Source organism: Lytechinus pictus, chromosome 5 (assembly GCF_037042905.1).
Source record: "Lytechinus pictus isolate F3 Inbred chromosome 5, Lp3.0, whole genome shotgun sequence".
NCBI lineage: Eukaryota > Metazoa > Echinodermata > Echinoidea > Temnopleuroida > Toxopneustidae > Lytechinus > Lytechinus pictus.
The window spans coordinates 1,770,954-1,792,837 of record NC_087249.1 but is presented as its reverse complement, the minus strand read 5'-3'; the positions used below and the strand labels follow the sequence as shown (position 1 = coordinate 1,792,837).

At 36.3% G+C, this 21,884-nt stretch overlaps 1 protein-coding gene across 1 annotated transcript; it reads right to left on the bottom strand.

The window, feature by feature from the left end:
* Positions 1-641: 641 nt before the first annotated feature.
* On the bottom strand, positions 642-19,230 carry LOC129262595 (betaine--homocysteine S-methyltransferase 1-like). The gene is made up of 8 exons (XM_054900733.2): positions 18,800-19,230; positions 12,228-12,369; positions 11,342-11,460; positions 9,897-10,100; positions 7,606-7,753; positions 6,349-6,531; positions 4,586-4,814; positions 642-2,404 (listed from the first exon to the last, which is right to left on the bottom strand). Exons 1-8 carry the CDS (start codon positions 18,824-18,826, stop codon positions 2,230-2,232), a joined length of 1,227 nt encoding a protein of 408 aa, XP_054756708.1. The 5' UTR covers positions 18,827-19,230; the 3' UTR covers positions 642-2,229.
* Between the last annotated feature and the right edge of the window lie 2,654 nt (positions 19,231-21,884).

Below are 21,884 nucleotides of genomic sequence, written 5' to 3'. Positions count from 1 at the left end.
CAACTCACAACTTCAAATTTTGATACTCTTTCGGTTATTTTTTTATGCCAATTGTTTTAGCTGTTTACAGAGAATCTTCAATGTTGGTTTGGGGGAATGGTTGTTTACATATTTTACAGGACAGAAATTGTATTGTATGTTTTGATTGTCAAAGTTTTTACTATCTTGTATAAAGTTGCTAAAGGTTTATTATTTACATGATTTTCACTGTACATGAAATGATTAAATTATTATTAAAGAGCATTATCTTACCCAAACACATGTTGTAAATGTCACTTGTGAATGCCATTCAACTACATTTTCTTAATTCAACAGATTTCATTCATTCATGATTAATAATAACTATATTTTCCCAAGGTAGCCACTTCAGTTCCGAAAACTGTTCTCCCAGCGGGCACTGCTATTATTAATACCTTAACTTTAGCTGGGCTGCCTAGGTGCTCAAGCTTAGCATTCGAGGAATTTCTTGCTGAAGGAAAACATGACAAGGCTTGGAATCGAACCCACATCCCTCAGTTTGAAAGAAGCGAGTCATAACCACTAGACAGACCACAACACCCCCAATTTGATCGTATTAATTAATCTCATTGTTCTTAGTGAAAATTTCATCAACAATATTGACAGTTGGAGAGATGTAAATATATAATATCAATCCTTTTTAATTTTCATTAGACAATTGTTCAATATGTTGATTTTACATCATAAAGTATGCTTTTAAAGCTTTGACAATTCAAATGGAAGGACATATAAATTACCTGCACATCAACTTGAATGCCCAATACACAAAATTCACAATTAACCCCCTACTACATAAACAGAACATTGGATTTCGATGAACATTCATAGAGCTTCTTTCTAATAATATTCATTCTTTTCTAATAAATTGTTTGCCAAGCAAAGCTGAATAATTCCTCACCCTAGAGTTAAGGTTTTGTGTAGCATACATGGTCATATAAGCAGCACTAATAGTGCACCAAGGAAACATGAATTTTAACAAATTGTCATATTTCCTTCAGTATCTGTGTCACATACAAATTATACAACAAAGCTATAAAGTAATTTACATTGATTAATACAAGTCACAAACACAAAGAGTAATTAACATTGATTGCTTTCAAACAATTGTTAATACTGAATAGTAAATTTATGCATAATTTAATTTGGAGGATGACTTCCCAAATTACAATTAGAGCAAGAATGTAAAGTGATATATTGAACTGAACAAAAAAACTATAAAAAATAGATAATTCTTTGTCTTTGGTATAATGTATGTCCAAATGGATGGGATGTTTTAAAGAGGATGGATAGTTCTTACTTCCACGCATGTGGTCTAGCACATTTAGTGAAACTTAAATATACAATAAAAAGAATAAGTCCGAATTGCAAAGTATTTCTTTTCTATGTGGTACAAATACAAGCTCATCATATTTTGAAGAAAAAAAAGATTTTCCCAGGCTTTTATATTACATCACAAACTATACAGAAAATAATGGAAAACTATACACATTGTTTTTTCTAGGAACAATAAAAAGAAATTATGTCAGGGTTCCAAGCTTTTCAAGAAAACAAAACTCCCTGATTTTTCCCTGATGAAGTTTCAAAATTCCCTTATAATGATTTAAACCCATTCCAAGTTTTCTAAGTTGTTGCAGTGAATCACATGTATTTTCAGTATAAATAGGCAAGGGGTACTACTCCCTTTTGGTGTACATAATTATGTTTAAAGTTAGAGGCCTTAGTTGGGTCATGTGCTACAGCTACCAGTACTTGTACTGCAGTCAAAGAGGCCTCACTAAAAGACCACAAAAAAGTCATTCAATGGATGTTGTTTTGAGTCTGACTACCATGCTTTGGAATTTTTGGGCCGATCAAAATTCCCTGACTGGAAAAAAGTTAAATAATTTTCCATGATGGGCTGGGAACCCTGTACCTTTCAAACTTTCTTTTGAGAGGTCCCGTAACTATACAAGCCACATTATTTTCATAACCAAAACAGATGTAGCCAAGTATCCTTCAATAGAATTTTACTGTCTCTTACATCCATGGCAGTATCAAGAAGTAAAAAATAATGTACTGGTGGTGGCAGACTTCACAAAATCAATTTATACTGTAGTCTGAACAAGAAATCAGAACCAAAGTCACATAATTCTGAGCTTGAAAGTGTATATAACATTTGTACATGTTTTGAACTATTCACTGAGATGTCATTGATACTGTTCTAAAACACAGTTATTTCGCTGCTTGTTGGTAAAGCTTCTTTAGTTCTGCGTCTTCGGTCGCTTCTGAATGTTGAACAAGGTTTTCATCACCTCGGGTTACACCCCAAGCATCCGGTTTAGACATTGAAGCACAATCTGGTCGACCGCTAGAGGGTTTAAGGTTCTCCCAATAATCACGCCGAGCCCTAAAGTCACAAAAAGATTAATGACAAGAAAAAGGGTGAATTGAAATATTCTAAGAGGAAAAGAAATATACATGACAACTGAAATGTAGGAACGAAAGACAGATTGAAAACAATAAAGAATAAGGAAACAGAGAAAAAGATGAGCTAGCTAACCCTACCAATTAAATGAGCTTTTACCCCAACTCTCAAGGAAAAAAAAAAGGAAATTTATCTCTTGACCTTGAATCACAATGCCCTTGGCATTTATCATGATGGCTACATAAAAGCATGTTTTTACAAAACAAGTGGAACGCCTCTGGCAGTCTCGCCTGCATTACGCAATCTAATATAGCAGCAGTGCTAACTTTGAAAACTACTATAAAATAATCATTCACAAAAACATCATTCATATAATGACATAATACCACGTTCATTGACCATAAATGACATTTGAACGGAGACTTAAGACTGTCAACTTCACCCATGTCCACATTTCATTCACTCTATCCATAAACTTTCAAAGTTATGATGGCACTTCAACAATTACCCCAACATGGCCTAAGTTTATTGACCTTAACTGACCTTTGACTTGGTTTTGTGACCTGAAACTCACAGGGGATGTTCAGTGATGCTTGATTACTCTTATATCCCAAGTTTTATGAACTAGATCCATAAACTTTCAGAGCTAGGATGGTAATTTAACATATACCCCCAACACGGCCAAAGTTCATTGACCTTAAATGACCATTGACCATGGTCATGTGACCTGAAACTCGCACAGGATATTCAGTGGTACTTGATTAACCTAATGTCCAAGTTTCATGAACTAAATCCATAAATTTTCAAAGTTATGATGGTAATTCAACAAATACCCCCAACTTGGCCAAAGTTCATTGACCCTAAATGACCTTTGACCTTGGTCATGTGACCTGAAACTCGAGCAGGATGTTCACTAATACTTGATTAACCTTATGTCCAAGTTTCATGGACTAGATCCATAAATTTTCAAAGTTATGATAGTAATTCAACAAATACCCCCAACTTGACCAAAGTTCATTGACCCTAAATGACCTTTGACCTTGGTCACGTGACCTGAAACTCGAGCAGGATGTTCACTAATACTTGATTAACCTTATGCCCAAGTTTCATGAACTAGGTCCATATACTTTTTAAGTTATGATGTCATTTCAAAAACTTAACCTTCGGTTAAGATTTTGAAAATAATTTTCCCAACATGGTCTAAGTTCATTGACCCTAAATGACCTTTGACCTTGGTCATGTGACCTGAAACTCAGGCAGGATGTTCAGTAATACTTGATTAACCTTATGTCCAAGTTTCATGAACTAGGTCCATATACTTTCTAAGTTATGATGTCATTTCAAAAACTTAACCTTAGGTTAAGATTTGATGTTGACGCCTTGACAAAAACATTTCATATTTGTGCTAGATACTTGACCAAACATTTCAGATTACAATGTTTTCTTTAGTGATGACATATCATAATAGAAAATGTAATATAGATCATAGATTTGACATTTGTATAATTCTATGTAACAATGTTTGAAAATATAGTAAACAATAGAATACATTTGGCACGAATATGACTTTTTTTCTTCAAAAGAAAATTCCACCTGAAATACACATGAATCCCTACAGCGTCCCAATCATGTGAAAGAGCTTAATACACTCTTTCATTTGATACCAAATCCGTCATGTTAGTATTTATATTTTTGAAGATATATATGTAGTAAATTTTACGATGTTTGGCAAAAGAACAAATTTCACTGAATTTAATGTGTGTATGTAAACTTTTGGCCTCAACTGTACATATAAATAGCATTATAGGCTAATCTATTCATAGGGTATATTTTAAGATGAGAATGGAATTGAACGGAGCAATGCTAGAGTTCCAAAACTGACCTTAGTACTCTTTTACCAATTTTACTGCAACTATGGAAAGCCAGCAACATCAACATCTATTATGCATGCTCATTCAAAATATTTTCTAACTATGATGTATATTCATACATTTATTGTTCTCTTGATAATTCAGCCTGCTTCTCTTTGTTTACAGGACATTGAGCAAATTTCCTGTAGAAAATATGACATTGATGGATTTCCAAAGAGTTGAGATTGATTGGGTTAATCGTATTTTTTTGTAAGACAGGACCCAGATGACCAAGAAAAACAAGGTAACTTACCTAGCCCTAACCCACGGCTTTGTGTGTTGACGAAGACCATCACCCCAGAGGGCGTGCTTTTCAGTTCCTTCAGGGTAGAATCCTCTCTCCTTGTTCAATTCTTCACAGACAGCTCTGATGTGGTAAGGCTCAAATCCACAGCAACCACCGATGTAACGGATACCCAGGTTGTAGGCTTCACGGGCATAACGATGGCACTCCCAACGTGTCAGGATACGGGGCTCCAAACCTAAGGAGGTAAGAAAAACCATATTTGTATTCAATAGCTATTCACCTATGAAAGCAAGATAGATCCTTGTCATTTGATTGGTTGTTTGATATCACTCGGCTCATTTTACAATGACATCAACCGTGCAATTTTGGATTCATACGATTTTGTCCAATGCATGCGCCCACAGAGATTGCAGGCACCACAAGGAAAACCACTCATTTGCAGTGCATGTTTTATGCACGTGAAATTCAACAGACCAACTTGCACTGCATGAGCATATTTTGCATCAAAACTAACTATTTTCATATGAAAAAGAATGAATGTTTAGGTATCATATAAACCAAGTAGTGAATGTTATTTTCATTTGTGCAATGGACAGAATACTTCATTCGGTGAAAGATGAAATTAATGATCCATTCAACTCGGCTACACCTCGTTGAATGGATAATTTCATCTTTCACCACATGAAGTATTCTGTACATTGCACTCATAAACATTTATTATTTGTATACTATAATACCTCATTTCAGAATTCACACAAGTGGATATTCACGAATTCTAGAGTCAATGAAGTAGTGCTGTTATCGGTAACAGGAAATAATTTTCCCGGCATCGCATTGCAATTTGCTCCACATTTTTTAAAGACTGCTATGCATAAAGTCTTTTGTATAGCACATTTTTACATAGGACTGTACATTATTTAGTTGAAAGCTTTTCTCTTAAGACCAAAAATGCTATTCAAATTTGTAAAGCAAAATTATTCAAAATTATATCACTAAAAATATCTTGCCGATATCGATAACTATTGACAAAAGAACAAATCAATATGCATTTTTTTGCATTGATTTAATATTAACGATGTCAGAATGAGGCCTGGAAGTAAAAATCAATTGATCGAATAGTTAGAATGGCTTGCCGCCAATCGCCGAATGATTATTAAAGTTTTTACCAATCGAATGTTCAGCAGATCCTGATTAGAAATTTTGACCCTAGAAGGTCCATGCTTTCATCATGGACCCATACTACGAAGGGTCTTTTATCAATGCTTTCAAGCACGTGCGTTCTCATTATCTGAAAAGGTCATGACTTCAGAAAAAAAAAAAAAAAACCTTCCCCATCTGTGTGTGCGAGAGAGAGAGAAAAAAATTTGACGCTGGAGCAAATGTCATTCATGCTCTATTTGCCTGTTTAAAATAGGGTTTGATGCAAGACAACGATGCCAAAACATAGTATCTTCTGTCTGTGAAGATATATGTATCAGGTACATTGTGATTCAAGATGGTAACTTTCCCACCAAATGCTGGGTCAACAAATCAAATCAATTAATCCTTTACAGTGCACGCAACAGTGTAAAAGCTCTGCATTGATATGGTTTTCAACATAATTTCAGACTATGTCTGTGAACAGAACAATGGCAATGAACCCTAGCGTATCACCACCCGCAGGGAATATTTACATGCTATACCATGGAAACATCGTCACGGGGTTTGCATGCTCAAATCCATTGTCGAGAATATTTTCTCTCTTGTTATCATCTTGATATAACACTCACCAAAAGGAAACTCTGGGAGATCAATAAATCCTTGCTTGCCACAGTCTGGTGTGGCAAACGCAAGAGGTTGGATCATGAGATGTTTCTTGATTCCTGCTTTGTCAAGACCTTCCTTCATCAGAGCGACGGTTTTCAGACACATCCAAGGGTCGAAGTGACAGTTTATACCGACAACATCAGCACCTAGATAGGGATAATGATAATTCAATGGTAAGGGATGAAATAGTTTCATGGTACTTACAGATTTAAAGTGGTTAGAGACAGTGATTTTGTAATAATAAAAACATTTTCCATAGATGCCAGGTTGCAAATATACACGCCCAGTCTCCATTCGGTAAGATATTGCCATCAATTTTGTTTAGAGGATGATTATTAAACATTGCTGAGCCCATAATCATGACAAAAGATGGTGTAGTGGCTTCCCAATCAGGGTTAATATGTTAAGAAATTAAAATGCAGAGAGGACATCTTGAGAAGGATTTCATTATATCAATCTTGTCACATGAACATTGATAAATAACTAATATTGCAATAAAATTACCGGGTATATTCTATTATCAACAGTGTTGATTTGTCATGGGATGTTTACTTTTAAACAAGGAAAGGGGGTTAACAAAAAAGAGAATGAAAAATTAAAAGAACATTCTGAGAGTGTGATACTTGGAGAGACACTTGAAACTTTGTGATAAGGCCAACGGATTAGTATCCACACTTTAAAACTCACTGGTTCAAATCCCAGCTATGTCATCATTTCCTTCAGCAAGAAATTGATCCACATTGTGCTGCACTAGACTTCCTACTACAACCAGTACTACATTATGTTGCCATGGTCTCCATAGAACCGTTGGCATTCTCAATCTTGATTGACCAAGAGGAGCTCCTGTGACAATCGCTCCAGTCTCAGATTTCTCAGAGGGCATAGGGTTAAAGTTAGGATTGTGATAGTTTTTTATTTAGAATAATAAAATATAAAGGTTTATAGGTTTTATGTTTGGCTTAACGTGCAGATTTTCCATCATAGCAGTTGTCACTGAAGCAAATGTCATGGAACCAGTAAATGGATACCCAGCAGGATTAATTCCTTGAATGCACTAAGCACATTGATAAAGTTGTATCTCGAGCTAAAGCCAAAGTAATAATATTGCTTTGCAGCCTCTGGCAAAAAGTTCTTTATAACACCAACTATTGTTATCATTAATAACTTTGAAAGAATTTAACAGATTTTCATATGCAGTTTGTATCATTCTAAATATTTACCAGCTTCTGCCATCTTAACGGCACAGTCAGCAGCAGATACACCATGCATATCACCCTCTGGTCCAATACACAATGAACATGCTACAGGAATACCAGTCTTCTTCAGTTCTTCAACAGCCCAAACAGCCTCTTCAACATGCTCAAAGTACTGAAAAACAAATATCATTCTTGTGGTTAAAAAAGAGATAACATACAATAAACAAAGAGCGGGAAGCATTATTATAGAATACACATCACAACTTAACATGTTAAAGCGTGTTTGTGCTCTATAATATGAGCCTGAAATGGTAAATTTGACTGATTTTATCAACTTTTAAATTGGTCTCATAATAGTTTGTCTACTTACCGTTTGGTCTAATTGCCATTAAGCTCATTGACAAAATTGTCTATTTTGTAGCTAGGTTATAACATCTTATCAAATATCCACTTGGTCTAACGCCAGTTTGTCTATTCTTAGATGTATATATATATACAGTGCGTCCCACAAAAAACGAAACCGAGATTTATCATAATTTTATCTCAAATACAATAGACGAATGACCTACCGTTGTAAAGCTTAGAATCTCTTCTTTCACTTGAAACTACTTAGATTATTTCTCATTCACGCATGAGTGAGCAAAAATAATTTGAAGAGGGGATACCAAAAAGTCACTTGACGGGCTGTATCTGGGTTTCAAAAAGAAAACCACATTTTTAAAAAGTTCAATATCTGCTCTTTAATTTGATACCTCAATTACAGAAAATGGTCAAGAAAAAACAAAGTTCCGGTTATTTTTAATAAGGCTTGAATTTCAACAATTTCATAAAATGAAGAGGTTTTACAGGCTAGCGTCCATACTCACTCGACACTGCGTTTTTGTTTACGATCAGCCATGCACTAAGTCTTTTGTTAACCGTGCGATAGCTTCTGTGGGAAACCGGTGAAAACACGTTTATTTAATGAAATTATGGAAATACAAGCATTGTTTCGAGGGAACAGAACTTTTTTACTTCTTGACTATTTTCTGTGATTAAGGTATCAAATGAAAGAGCAGATATTGAACTTTTTAGGCATGTGATTTTCTTTTCGAAATTCAGATACCCCCCCGCCAAATGAGTTTTTGGTATCCTTTCTTCAAATTGTTTTTGCTCATTCATGCGTGAATGGGGAATAATCTAAGTAATTTCAGATGAAAGAGGAGATTCTAAACTTTCCATTGGTAGGTCATTTGTCTATTGTATTTATGATTAAGTTATGATAAATCATCGCTAAATATCGGTTTCTTTTTTTGGGGGGGATAAACCAAATTTCCATTTGACAGAGAAAACTAACGAGTAGATGAAAAGGAAATTAGACCATCTGGGTACAAGACTTGATTGCAATGGACTAATTAGTTAATAGACCAAGTACAACAAACAGCATATTAAACCACATTGAAAGTAATAAGAAATAAGCTGAGCCCATGTGGTGTAGAGTACCGAAGTGAGGACGTCACAAAAAACCCTTTATTTGCATTTCAGCATTTTTGATACCATATTCTGGTACAGCATGATGAAAGAACCCCCACTTTCAAAATTTGGTGAGAATCGGTCCATGGGGGCCTGAGATAGGACCTCATTAGTGCCGTTATTGATAAACTCTTTATCGTTAGTCTTGTTGATAATCGCTTGTTTTTGCCACTTAGCGATATTGATAATCTCTGCTATTATGTAGGGACACGACAGTGATTTTCTGTGATTTCACGGAAACGGCCTTTTGAATGTGACTTTTCAAACGGAAAATCACTGAAAACATATTTTCCTCAAAATACACAGAACAGCAACAGAAATTACTCCAAAATCTCTGTGTACAATTCTGTGTACAAGTTGGAGAACCTCATGAAGTTCTACCAGATGGAAGAAAAGAAATCAAAATCGGTCAACAAATAAAGAAGCATTTTTTGTGAATTTTGAAAAATGCGCATAAATTAGCATATTTAATGAGTTTCAAAATTTTGTGTAGAAGTTTTGAATCTTTCACCTAGTGCTATCATATAAAGCAAACAGAATTGAAATCCGACTTGAAATGACAAAGAAGAAGCATTTTGAAATTGTGGACAGACGACGGCATATGCTATCTGGCCGTTCGGGCCGGATGAGCTAAAAACGCTGAAATGCAAAAAGTGAAAATTGATGTCACACTTTGATACTCTATACAAGACTACCAACTACTTGCAGACCCAGTGAATGTAAAATGGTGAAAAAAAATATCCGTAGAATATTCAAAGACCCAGAAAAATGTAATGATTCAAAGAGATGCTATCAATGCTCACCTCAGCAAGAAGGAAGTCCACTTTGTTCTTGACAAAAACATCAACCTGCTTCTTGAAGATAGCTTGAACGGATTCCTTGTTAGAACCTGAGAGGTATCCAGGTGTTTGACAGACGCCACCGGCAAACAGACCAGGTCCATTACCATTGCCAATATCAGCTACTTCTTTTGCGATATCACATGCTCTCTGGTTAATCATAGCACCCTTTTGCCAAAGAAAAAAAAACGATTAGTATCTTTGCTACTGTATTACACTCGATCACAAGCAAGAGAGAGAACTGTCCCTCAATGACGAGTTCCACTTCAAAATTAATAAGTTCGTTCACAAAAAAATAGAAATTATGATTAATGCTTCTGCTTTTAGAACTTCCTTATGTGAGGAGCAAAATATTAATTACTAATAACATTTCACACAATCACTTCTAGGTTTTCCCATAAAGTTTATGGCTTTAGAACATCAGACATCCAATGCACCAGTGCAGTTCACAGTTGTAGTTTTGAATAAATTTGTTGCAGAATTGGATAAGACATATGCTTAACATAACTGCCAGTTGTGGTAGTGGTCTCAAAATGAGTTTAAAACTGACCCCAATAAACTGACCACCAAGTGTTTGCAATTGTGTGAAATTGTTCTAGTAGAGAAATGTGAATTGCTGAAAAATAAGCAAAATGAGCACCGTATTCCGAAAAGGTGTGGGGTCTTGAACAGAGCAATAATAATGATACGCTGTCACATATGTGTTTATCTGTGTTTGAGATCTTTGATTTCAGAAAATGAATTTCATTGTGGAAGTGGTTGATGGTACAACATGTATACAGTCCTGGAGGGATTGAGATAAGAAAAGTGGATAGAAATGGGGGTGAATTGGAAAGGCAAGAAAGTGGAGGTTTTAAAGTAGAGTATTCTTTCCAAAATGAGTTATCCTAAAAGGACTGTAAACCATAAGGAATGGAAAGCTGAGTAAATGTAGTAGACAGACTTGAGTAGGTGAGAGAAGGCTGGCTTGAGTCGGCGAATAGAGTAGTAGCAGGAGCAGGAGAGCAGACTTGACGTTTCAGGTAGGTTGACTGTCCGTCTTCAGGAGTGAGTGTTCGCTAGCTGTGTTGCAGTACTTATGACGTTCATACAGACCAGGAGACAGGGCTACACTCATTTCGGAAAGAATACTCTACTTTCAAACAGGTCTCTACTTTCTTGCCTTTCCAATTCACCTCCATTTCTATTCTCTTTTCTTATCTCAGTCCTTCCAGGACTTTACACACGGTGTACCGTAAACCACTTCTGCGAATGTTCATACCAGCATGCAAACCTTCAACATCAAATGAATTTCATGTTTTCATGAAATTATACAAGTTTTAGATTTACGATGATATAGTGACCTTTAAGCAAGATTTTAAAGACTTTCTCATACATTGGTTCAGCTGTAACTGAAATAGATTACTTACAGTATATTTCTCAAGTGACTTGTTTGCCCGGTTCTCTAGTTTATCATCACTGGCGTAAAATGTGAAAGCTTGGATGATGTCTGCTCCAGCACGGAGGAATTCCTTGGAAATCTGTCGAACTGAAAGTATTTATAAAAAACTCGAAGATTAAATCTCATTCAAATCTCCAATTCATCGTCATAATATTCCGTTTTCATATTGCGCTTAATACATCAGAACAACGTCTCGAAGCGCTTTTAGATGCATCATTACTCCAGTCATTGGATCCAGGCTTGCCTGCACATAATGTATGCACATTCTATAGTCTACACTCCCTGGGGAGCATTCCAACAAGAGATTTCAAATTCAATTTCTAAGCAAACTACATTGGCTTTCACATCCTTCCTGGCACTCATTTAACACCTGGGTGAAGAGTGGCAGAGTGGAAAAACATCTTGCCCAAGGATGCTAGGCCATGGTGGAATATAAAAACATTACCCTTTGTTTACAAGTTGATAGTCAGAACCGCTACACCATGACCTTTCCAGTTTGCAGTGAATAGGCCTGTTAATTATTGATCTTGGATTCGACCTTGTAGGTATATATGTATTTTCAGGTCTCAATACTTAACCTTCATTGTTTAAATAGGTCACCGTGTCTGAATGGGTGTGAAAAAAATTTCATATTTCATATAATAAAATACAAAATGTGTGATGTCATTGTCTCTCTCCTTAACATATGATCCATGTTTTGAGAAAATTCAAAATGTCAAAACTGTCTTGTTTCACATCCAATTTGATATTTTTACTATCACACTTTGTATGATTTTCTTGTTAAGGTGGAGTTGCCCTTCAAATGACCTTCGACCAAAACCAACTTTCATCCCTTAAAAAGAAACCAAACTCACCAGCCTCTGGGTGTTCTACGGTTGCTTCTGGAGTCCATGGTCCAGCCTTGACGTAACCACGTTTCTCCAGAGCAAACACGTAACCTCCATCACCGATCACTATCTCACCGGCATCTAGACGCTGCATAAAGCCCTTCTTGTCCTACGAACAATGACCAAAAAAGAAAAGAAAAAAGTGGAACACCTCTGTTAGTCTTGCCAGCATTATGCAATTCAATATAGCAGAAGTGCCAACTTTGAAAACTAGAATATTATTCACACAAAAAACACTGGTCATTCATATGATAATAATATACCAAGTTCATTGACCCTAAATGACCTTTGACCTTTATCATGTGACCTAGACTTGTGCAAGACGATCAACAATACTCGATTACCCTTATGTCAAAGTTTCATAAGCTAGACCATAGGCTTTCAAAGTTGTGATGGCATTTCAACCAATACTCCCAGCATGATAATTCATCACTAAAATGTGACCTGCCTCCCCGTAACCACCAAATGCATGACAAAGTGCATCTAAAGACCTATTTGTTCAACCTGTAGTGCCTTTGACAACAAAATACATTATTTATTAGAAATAAAATTTGTTTAGGAGATATGTAAAGTACACCCTATTTATTACCACTCACTGGTCTGACTGGCTTCTTATGGGGGCTGGTGCCCTTGGGTGGTATTCTGAGATCCATTTTATCTCAGATAAAATAAAATATTTTACCTCCGTTAAAATCAGTGACATATTAATATACATGTACCCAGTAGCGGACCGTGACCCGGAGGAGACAAAGCATTGGAGGGGCACTGCATTGTTTGTGTACAATGCTGTGCCCCCCCCCCCCAATGCTTTGTCTCCTCCGGGTCACGGTCCGCCACTGCATGTACCCTTAAAATCTCTCCGAATTGGTATTCTGAGAACAATTTTATCTTCATTTCATCTCTGTAAGACTCACCTACATGTATTTTTCAATAAATATCGAATGAGAAACATGCTTTTATAGCTCTCTTATTTCACTCAACCAATGGAAATCCACTCCGCCAGGAAGTGTGGCAAAGGAGTGAGATTGCGTCAATTTATTGACTTCAAGTACACTTGTACTATACGCTTGCGCGTCTTTACAGAGATCTCTTTTTTTTTAATGGCAATACTCTCATCTTTTTTTCAAGTCTATATCGCATCTTTTCAAGCAACATTTCAAAGACAATATTAAGAAAAGTCTTATGAAATAATTCCTGATTGTACAGGAATAAGGTTAAGGTGTTATTCTCAATAAATATATCATTTTAATTCATTTTCATGTCAACATTTGGATTTAATTCACCTAGAAATATTAATGAAATCAACACCACGGAGATAAAATAGCCCGTACCCTCTTAAGTTTATTTCATTTCTTCTTTAAATTAACATGGGCACAACACATCACCCGTGTTGCAACGGTAAAATATGCGATTGGTAAGTCTCCATAGCAGTGACTGCTCTGTAAGCTAACCAATTAATTGTACTAATATCGTGAATTCATTATTATTGAAAACAAAGTTTCTACATTTCATCAACCAAATTACATTCCAACATGTCTTAGTACTATAGGCAGTCACTGGGCCTATAATTTGGATTTCCTGATCAAATCCCAAATTGTACTAACAAAACACTAACCCCCGATTGGCAAAAAAAAAGTGTAAGCGCACCATACTTTTCACAGTAAAAAATAATGAAAACAAGATCGATACAAAGGTCAATGTGATTGGGGAAAATATAACAAATGCATTTAAATCTTGTTTTAGGAGAGAAATAATGGTTCAGACAGACATCTGAATGAAAAAAAAAAAAAAAATTTCCTGTCCATGTCAATTCAGATAATAGATGGAAACAAATGTTTTCAAGGAAGAGGAAAGGGATATTGAATCACAATATCTATAGGTTCCTAGACCCCATTCTCATAGATCTTTAACTGGTTTCCCTTAAACCAGTTTAGGAAACATCATCAGATCACTTCCCAAGCCTTCTTATCACTATCTTCTGAACTGGTTTCCAGAAACACTTCACATGTTTGTTGCTATGGGAATGCTCTCAGTGGAGCCTCACCTTTTGAACACAATTTGGAACTGCAGCCAAGCATTCTACACACAATGTGTACAGAGTAGCATGCCCAAAATGCACACGCTTTCCTTGGGGATTTGTGAGGTGTCAAGCTTTTTTTTACTCACATGGTATATTCTAATGGCTTATTTTTCCTTTAAATAAGGTAGAATAGATAATAATTATTAAGTAATACCGGGTTAGCCCCATCCATCTTATTTAGAGCTATCTAAAAACTGACTTCAGACTACATAATACTGCATGCATGGGCAGTTCCAGGGTACAGGGTATTTTTTTTTTCGGGGGGGCAATGATGGTGACCTAAATGTGACATCATATTATGTGTAATAATAATAGAGGAATTATCAGATTTCCATGACCAAGACCCCCTCCATTTGATACCCTTTTTCCCTTTTGTTCCCCCCAGTCCTCCACTACTAAAAAAACGATGTGTGGCCGGGCGTAGCCGCCCAGGGCAATGTCGTTTAGAGGGGTATGAGCCGCGGGTAATTAGAAGCGATTATTATGTTTACAAATATTGTCCATAACAAACGCAACCACCTTCATGACACTAATTTCGACTTTTATTCTCGGTTCAAAGCAGCGAAGTTCCCTGGCTAAGTTCAAAGACAAGCCAAGCATACTCGGTAATAATTTGTCACAGCTGAGCGAGCGCGAGAGTTGAGTTAGCTGAGCTAGCTTGCGTTGTATTGTGATTATAGTGCGACTTAAGCTGGCGCTATTCATTTTAACCCTCGATCCCCTCCAAAGTCCCGTTTCGCGCCAGCTTATTTTTTCTTTCCCGTTTGCTTTTCATAAGATACCATGTACACCAAGCAACGAGAGAGACGGCACGAAGCCGTCAAAACAACTGTAAAAAATGCAAATTTCTTTGTTTCTTGAACCTTCCTGTAATCCCGTATCCAAAATTCATGCTAAGACATCGAATGGTAGACAAATTCTGAAAGTGATTGTGAGTTTGTGATGCAAGAAATGTGAATGTTTCTTCCTCCTACGGCGGGAAAGACACAGATCATTATTTGATAAGATGTACTGGTACCGTATCGTAGTTTGCAATGTACAAGAACGGCAGTGCTGTGTGTGTGTACACTGTGACTGTGAGGTGAGCGAGTGTGTAAGTGGCCAATATTGTCGGGACCTTTCTTTCTTGCAAACATTTTTAGATGAATTGATCAAGAACAGCAGATTATCAAATATAATGTGATTTTTTTTTTTTTTTTTTTAGTCCAAAGTTGGGGGTGCGGTTAATCCACGGGTGCGGTTTATAGTCCGTTACTTACGGTACAGAAAATAGTGAATCGCATTCCAAAGGCTAGAGAGTCGAGGAATCATGCACCAAAGTTTGTTCACCTCAACAAACTAGAACTACTTATGCACATAAGGTTTTCTCTTTAAATCAGAAATTAATCTTATAATCATATGCATTCTATACATTACTAGCTAGCACTGCATAACACTTGCTTGTGTTGCAGAGCCAGTTGCTTTAAACCATTGTGTTCTAAAGCAAACACGTCTTTGTTTGCAGACTACTTTAACACACATCCAGGGTTAAAGGAAAATGAAACCTAGGAACAAATGTGACATCAGGCATGTTGATCGCATTGCCGATAGGAGCATGTCACATGATTAGTGATCTCAAGTTCTCAAAATTAAAATGCTTAGCCTTTAACTTTATCATTTGTTCAATAGTTCTCAAACATTTCAACGATTTGTTTCTTTTATTTTTCTGTTCTCACACAAGCGATTTGTTCTCAGGTCTGGGTGTCGTACTCCTTTTATGACCTTCTTTGTTTGGATGAGCTGGATCCAAACCCGATGCTGAACCAACTAACTACACTGAAACCATGATCCAGCACTGTGATACAGATTCAGTTGCCCTCTTCAATGGTTCAACAATAATATCTTGCAATATTACGGAATACATGGATTTCACAAATGTGAAGTGCATTCATCTTTCGGGTTTATTTCAATGATTTAAAGGATTTATTTGCAAGCGCAGAATGCAACTGATATAAAAGCAAACAAATGCCAACTGTATGCAAATGTTTCCTCAAACACAGATCACAATCATATCGGCCAAGTTAATCCAGCAACAAGATAAAATGCATCAAGACAATTATAGCCATCACTAGCTTAGACCACATTAAAACTGGATTATAAAAATCAAGTCAAAGCTGAAAATATTACATCATCATGTGGAAAAGACCCTATTTTCTACCTACAAAAATAAGGGGGGGGGTAATAAGACTGCAGTATATTATACATTATATGACACCTAGATAGATCCTTGGCATTTGATTGGTTGTTTTATATCGATCATTCAGACCATTTTACAATGACGTCATCGACCATGCAATTTAGGATCCATTCATCGTGCAATTTTGGATCCATACGATTTTGTCCATTGCACGCGCGCATTTTATGCGACATACGCGACAATCAACAGACCAAACTTGCAATGCATTATGATCAAATTTTACATATTGATAAATTTCCTATGAAAAATAATCTAGTGTCATATAAACCAAATAATGAATGTTCTTTCATTCGTGTAATGGACAGAATACTTCATTCGGTGAAAGATGAAATGAATGATCCATTCAACTCGGCTACGCCTGGTTGAATGGATCTTTTTATCTCTCGCCTCATGAAGTATTCTGTCTATTGCGCTCATAAACATTCATTATTTGTATACTAATTTGTAGGATCTACTTGTAGTCAAATACTCCCATCATTTTTAAAAACACATTTCTAAATCTAGACCTATTCTATTTCTAATGATAATGACATTATGCTCTATTGTATTGCTTGATTTCTATTTCTCAATAAGTGATTATCATTCAAAACTTGGGACTCCTAGACTAGACAAAGACAATCATGTATGATATAGCGTTATTTTGTAACATTTTGTATAGAGTCAATCTACCTCTAACCCCTAATTTATATAGATCTAATTTAAGAAACATCCCTTTAAAGTTTGATATCCAGATAAAACTAATATACAAATAATGCATGCAGCCGAGTGCGTAAGTGGAAATGCAGAGCACGCGAGGTTTCTTTAGATAGGTGCCGCACTGTGCACGAGCCGCTGGCGGCAAGTGCCCAGCGTGCACCATCTGAAGAAACCGAGCTTTCTCTGCATTTACTTTTACGCACGACAGAGCAAGTGCATTATTTGTTTTATAAAATAGCAACACAGAAACAAATTCTTGAAAAGTTACAGTACAGTTTTGTTGGACTTCTCCCGGGACTTCTACCGCACTGGTTTGCTTGAGCGTGCAATGTCAATTTTCGTTGCGCACCTTTTGCACTGCCGTGCAGTGCACCAAAAAAGTTGGGTGTCATGTGACGCGTATTGGCCAATCGCGATGCTTGAAATAATACACCTATTTTATAAAACAACTTACTTAGGCCAGGGGGCCTAAATAAAAGTCATTCCACACACAGTGCACTTTATTAAGTTAGCGTGGATGTGTCTAACGAATCAGTATCAACAACATTTTGCTGACTCAACTATTCAGATTCAGATCCCCCTTTAAGTTAACACATAGATCTAGATCTAGTTTGACTGAGAGAACCCTCTCAGAATGTGCTGTGCCTGTACTCTGTAGCCAGTGTAGACCAAAAGCTTTGGCCTCTGTTATATTGGTTGTTTCGCTGAACTCCGTTGGCTCCACTCACCAATTACAGAGACCGAAGATCTAACTCGATCTGTACAGCCTACACTCGCTACAGGGACTCAAATGGCCATATTTATGTGTTAAGTTCGGATAAACCAGGGAGTGGGAGTTGCGCGACAGCCGAAGTACGTCACTGTTTTTTTTCCTTAGTTTTAGTTTATTTTTTCCCCGTTTGGTGCATTTCAGGCCAAAACGGAATTGATTTTGGTCCAGTTCTTTTTATAGACCTAGGGCCTTATAATTTTTATGAAATAAGACAAAAATTGATGAGCACCGTCGGGGGATTTTGCATTGTTAATCCCCTAATGGCGGCTGCACAATCGCAAGCCATCTGTGTACGAGGAGAAATTAAAAATGTTTAAAAAACTCCTCGAAACAGACGGCTGCCACTTGTGCTAGCTGTCTATATAGACTAGGCCTATAGTGTGTGGTGACTTAATTGGGCCTGTCTCCATTCAAATTTCAATCAAGTAGCTGAAGCTTGATTTACGTAACTAGATCTATCTAGGGTCTACATCACACTACGGTGACTTAATGCATCCCTTGCTACTATTTAAGACTAGAGTAGAGGTCATGTAGACCCTAGTGGCACTGGTAGTAGTAGTAGGCCTTAATTGACGTTGTCTGTCCCTGGCCCGGGTTAAGACAAGTCTGACTCTGTGTGACTGAGAATGAGATGTGATAAATTTATGATCCAGACCCAGCCAGGCCCAGGGCAGGCATATTATTACAATTACAATTACAAATACAATTACAAATTTTAAAATTGTCATCTAAATTGGAGAAATGAATGAACTTACTGTCTTTGATTTCTTGGCTTCTGACATCTTGATTCTATGTACCTAAAATATAAGACTGCAAACAGTGCCAAGCGAAATGATTCCTTGCTTCAGTGAGATGAACGACTAACTTAGGTCCTTTCCACATCAACTCAACACAGGTAAAGAGGCAGATCACAGAAAAAATGCCTGATTTTATGTAGTTAACGTTAGCGTGTCGTGTGCATAAATTGTGCGACATTTTTGCACTGGTCTCATCTCTTCGAGATCTTGTTTTGGACCGCCCCCATCAACTTTGAACTGAAGGGGGTGGTTTCTCGAGACTGTGAGCTATACAATGCGTCCCACAAAAAACGAAACCGAGATTTATCGATGATTTTATCATATCTTAATCACAAATACAATAGACAAATGACCTAGCTACCATTGTAAAGCTTAGAATCTCCTCTTTCATCTGAAATTACTTAGATTATTTTTCATTCACGCATGAGTGAGCAAAAACAATTTGAAGAGGGGATACCAAAAAGTCATTTGGCGGGCTGTATCTGGGTTTCAAAAGGAAAACCACATTTTTAAAAAGTTCAATATCTGCTCTTTAATTTGATTCCTCAATTACAGAAAATGGTCAAGAAATAACAAAGTTCTGGTTATTTGAAATAAGGCTTAAATTTCAATAATTACATAAAATTAAGATCGAGGTTCTAGATCGATATCTCTTAATTTTATGAAATTATTCAAATTCACTGGCTAGCGTTCAAACTTGACACTCCCTTTTGTTGACGATCAGCCATGCATTAAGTCTTTCGTTAAAGGACAAGTCCACCCCCAACAAACAGTTGATTTGAATAAAAAGAGAAAAATCCAACAAGCATAACACTGAAAATTCCATCAAAATCGGATGTAAAATTAAAAAGTTATGACATTTTAAAGTTTCGCTTAATTTAACAAGACAGTTATATGCACATCCTGGCTGTTATGCTAAGGAGACTATCGATATGTCATCCACTCACTATTTGTTTTGTATTTCATTATATGAAATATGAAATGTTCTAATTTTCTCCTCATTGTCAAGTGATACAACGATTAATTCCCCCCTGAACATGTGGAATTAGCATTGTTTAATACGAAATGGTTCAGTCAAGTTTTTTTGTGATTAAGGTATCAAATAAAACAGCAGATATTGAACTTTTTAGGCATGTGATTTTCTTCTTGAAATTCAGATACCCGCCAAATGAGTTTTGGTATCCTTTTTTCAAATAGTTTTTGCTTACTCATGCGTGAATGAAAAATAATCTAAGTAATATCAGATGAAAGAGGAGATTCTAAACTTTATTTTGGTAGGTCATTTGTCTATTGTATTTGTGATTAAGTTATGATAAATCATCGCTTAATATCGGTTTCGTGTTTTCTGGGACGCACTGTATTATATACATGTATAGCTCCATTGTTTGATGGCGGATTCGTACAACTCAACGAGGCCAAACAAAACGCTCCTGATCCTGTGAAATAGACCGCAGGAACCCACACAAGGTAATTATAAATACAACGTCCTGATTGGACAAATTCGCCCCTCCCTTCCTACTCCCATCATTGAACCGCACGAGTCTATCCGCGGGAACCTTACAATTTAGTCTAGATTAATAGACACTATTATAGTCCCTAAATTTTGTCGACAAGATGTCGTAATATTGCGTGCTGTTTTGAATTGATTGAATTGAATAAACTGCAAGAGAAACAATTAATTATTTATGTTGTATAATTCACTTATATTATCTCAATTATTGCAATTTGATTTGGGCAAATACTTCTCATCATAAGCTATAAAGCCAATTTCATGTTCTACACTCATGTTCCACTATCAAGCCCCGTCTCTTCCAATCAATTAAAGTTGCAAACTGCTATCCTATATGTTCCGCAAATATAATAATATTATTTACTCCCTATGAATATCCATGGACTGTTTGAGTTTAACTCACATTTTCGTGCTTAGTACCCGATCCTCTCAGAAATTCCACTATTTTGAAGCAAAAAAACAACTTAGCTTGAATTATATTCGTCATAGTGGCCCCCGTATTTGGAATGTCATTTATTCTGATATTGCGTCTACCGGTAAATTATCAATTAAGGTGAAGTACAAGTCCACCTTAATTCCTAGCAGGATATGTACTGTAAATTGAACTTTTCTAAAAAATTGTTAATTGAACTGTGTTATGTCTCTCTGTCTTGCTAATAATATTCTATATGTAATTTTTTATGTTTTATTATTACCTTTCTTGATTGCGCAGGTGCGTGTGTGTTTTTGCGAAACATACTGTACGTCGTAATTAGTTATTTCATTCTCCCCTTCCTCACTCTTCACTCTTTCTTCTCTGTACAGGCTCTCCCCTCCTTTCTCCACTTTCATCTTTTCGATACCTCTAGCTCTGCCGTTTTCGTTTTTCTTAATTCTATTCCTTAAACTTCTGCCCTCTATACACTTTCTTCTCTCCTATTCTGTTCGCTTATATAGGCTATATGTATGGATGTTGTATCTTTGCACTGTATGTTTCACATGTGATCTACAAGCCGTGCTTTTTAATAGATCACTTCAGTTCTGCATTTTATTGTTAATTTATTGTTACTTCATTGATGAAATGTATAATGTTTAGTAGAATTGAAATAAACTTGAACTTCACTTGAAAAACACAAAAGAAATAGTGAGTGAGGGACATCATCTATATACTCTCTCATGTCACTGGGTTGTGCATATAACTATTTTTGCTAACAATAAAATTGTCACCCAGTGTCGCAATGTTGATCCACAAAGAAGTAGTGATAAGGTCCCCTACTGTTTCATGTGATCAATTTCTAGTGTTGCTCCGGCCCACAAAGAAACGGGCATCACATGGCATCTCGTTTATCAAGCCAAAGTCACGGGACGTGGCCGAAGCCGAGACGATATAATCCTGCAATGATTACAATAGCAATAATAATACGGTGTTTCTGATTTTTCATAAGTTTAAACAGCTAGGAAGAGGGGGGATAATTACTGCAACAAGAAGTACATTAGTACAATATAATTAAATCGGTAATTTAGGATTACAATATACTAGTAGTTTATAATTAT

What these genes read in the sequence shown, in the direction of transcription:
- LOC129262595 (XM_054900733.2), bottom strand. Translation starts at nt 18,826, where the DNA reads ATGTCAGAAGCCAAGAAATCAAAGACA. An exon ending in AAGCCAAGAAATCAAAGACA is followed by an intron (nt 12,370 to 18,799) that starts GTAAGTTCATTC and finishes CATTGTTCGTAG; the next exon opens with GACAAGAAGGGCTTTATGCA. An exon ending in CGTTAAGATGGCAGAAGCTG is followed by an intron (nt 6,532 to 7,605) that starts GTAAATATTTAG and finishes ATCCCTATCTAG; the next exon opens with GTGCTGATGTTGTCGGTATA.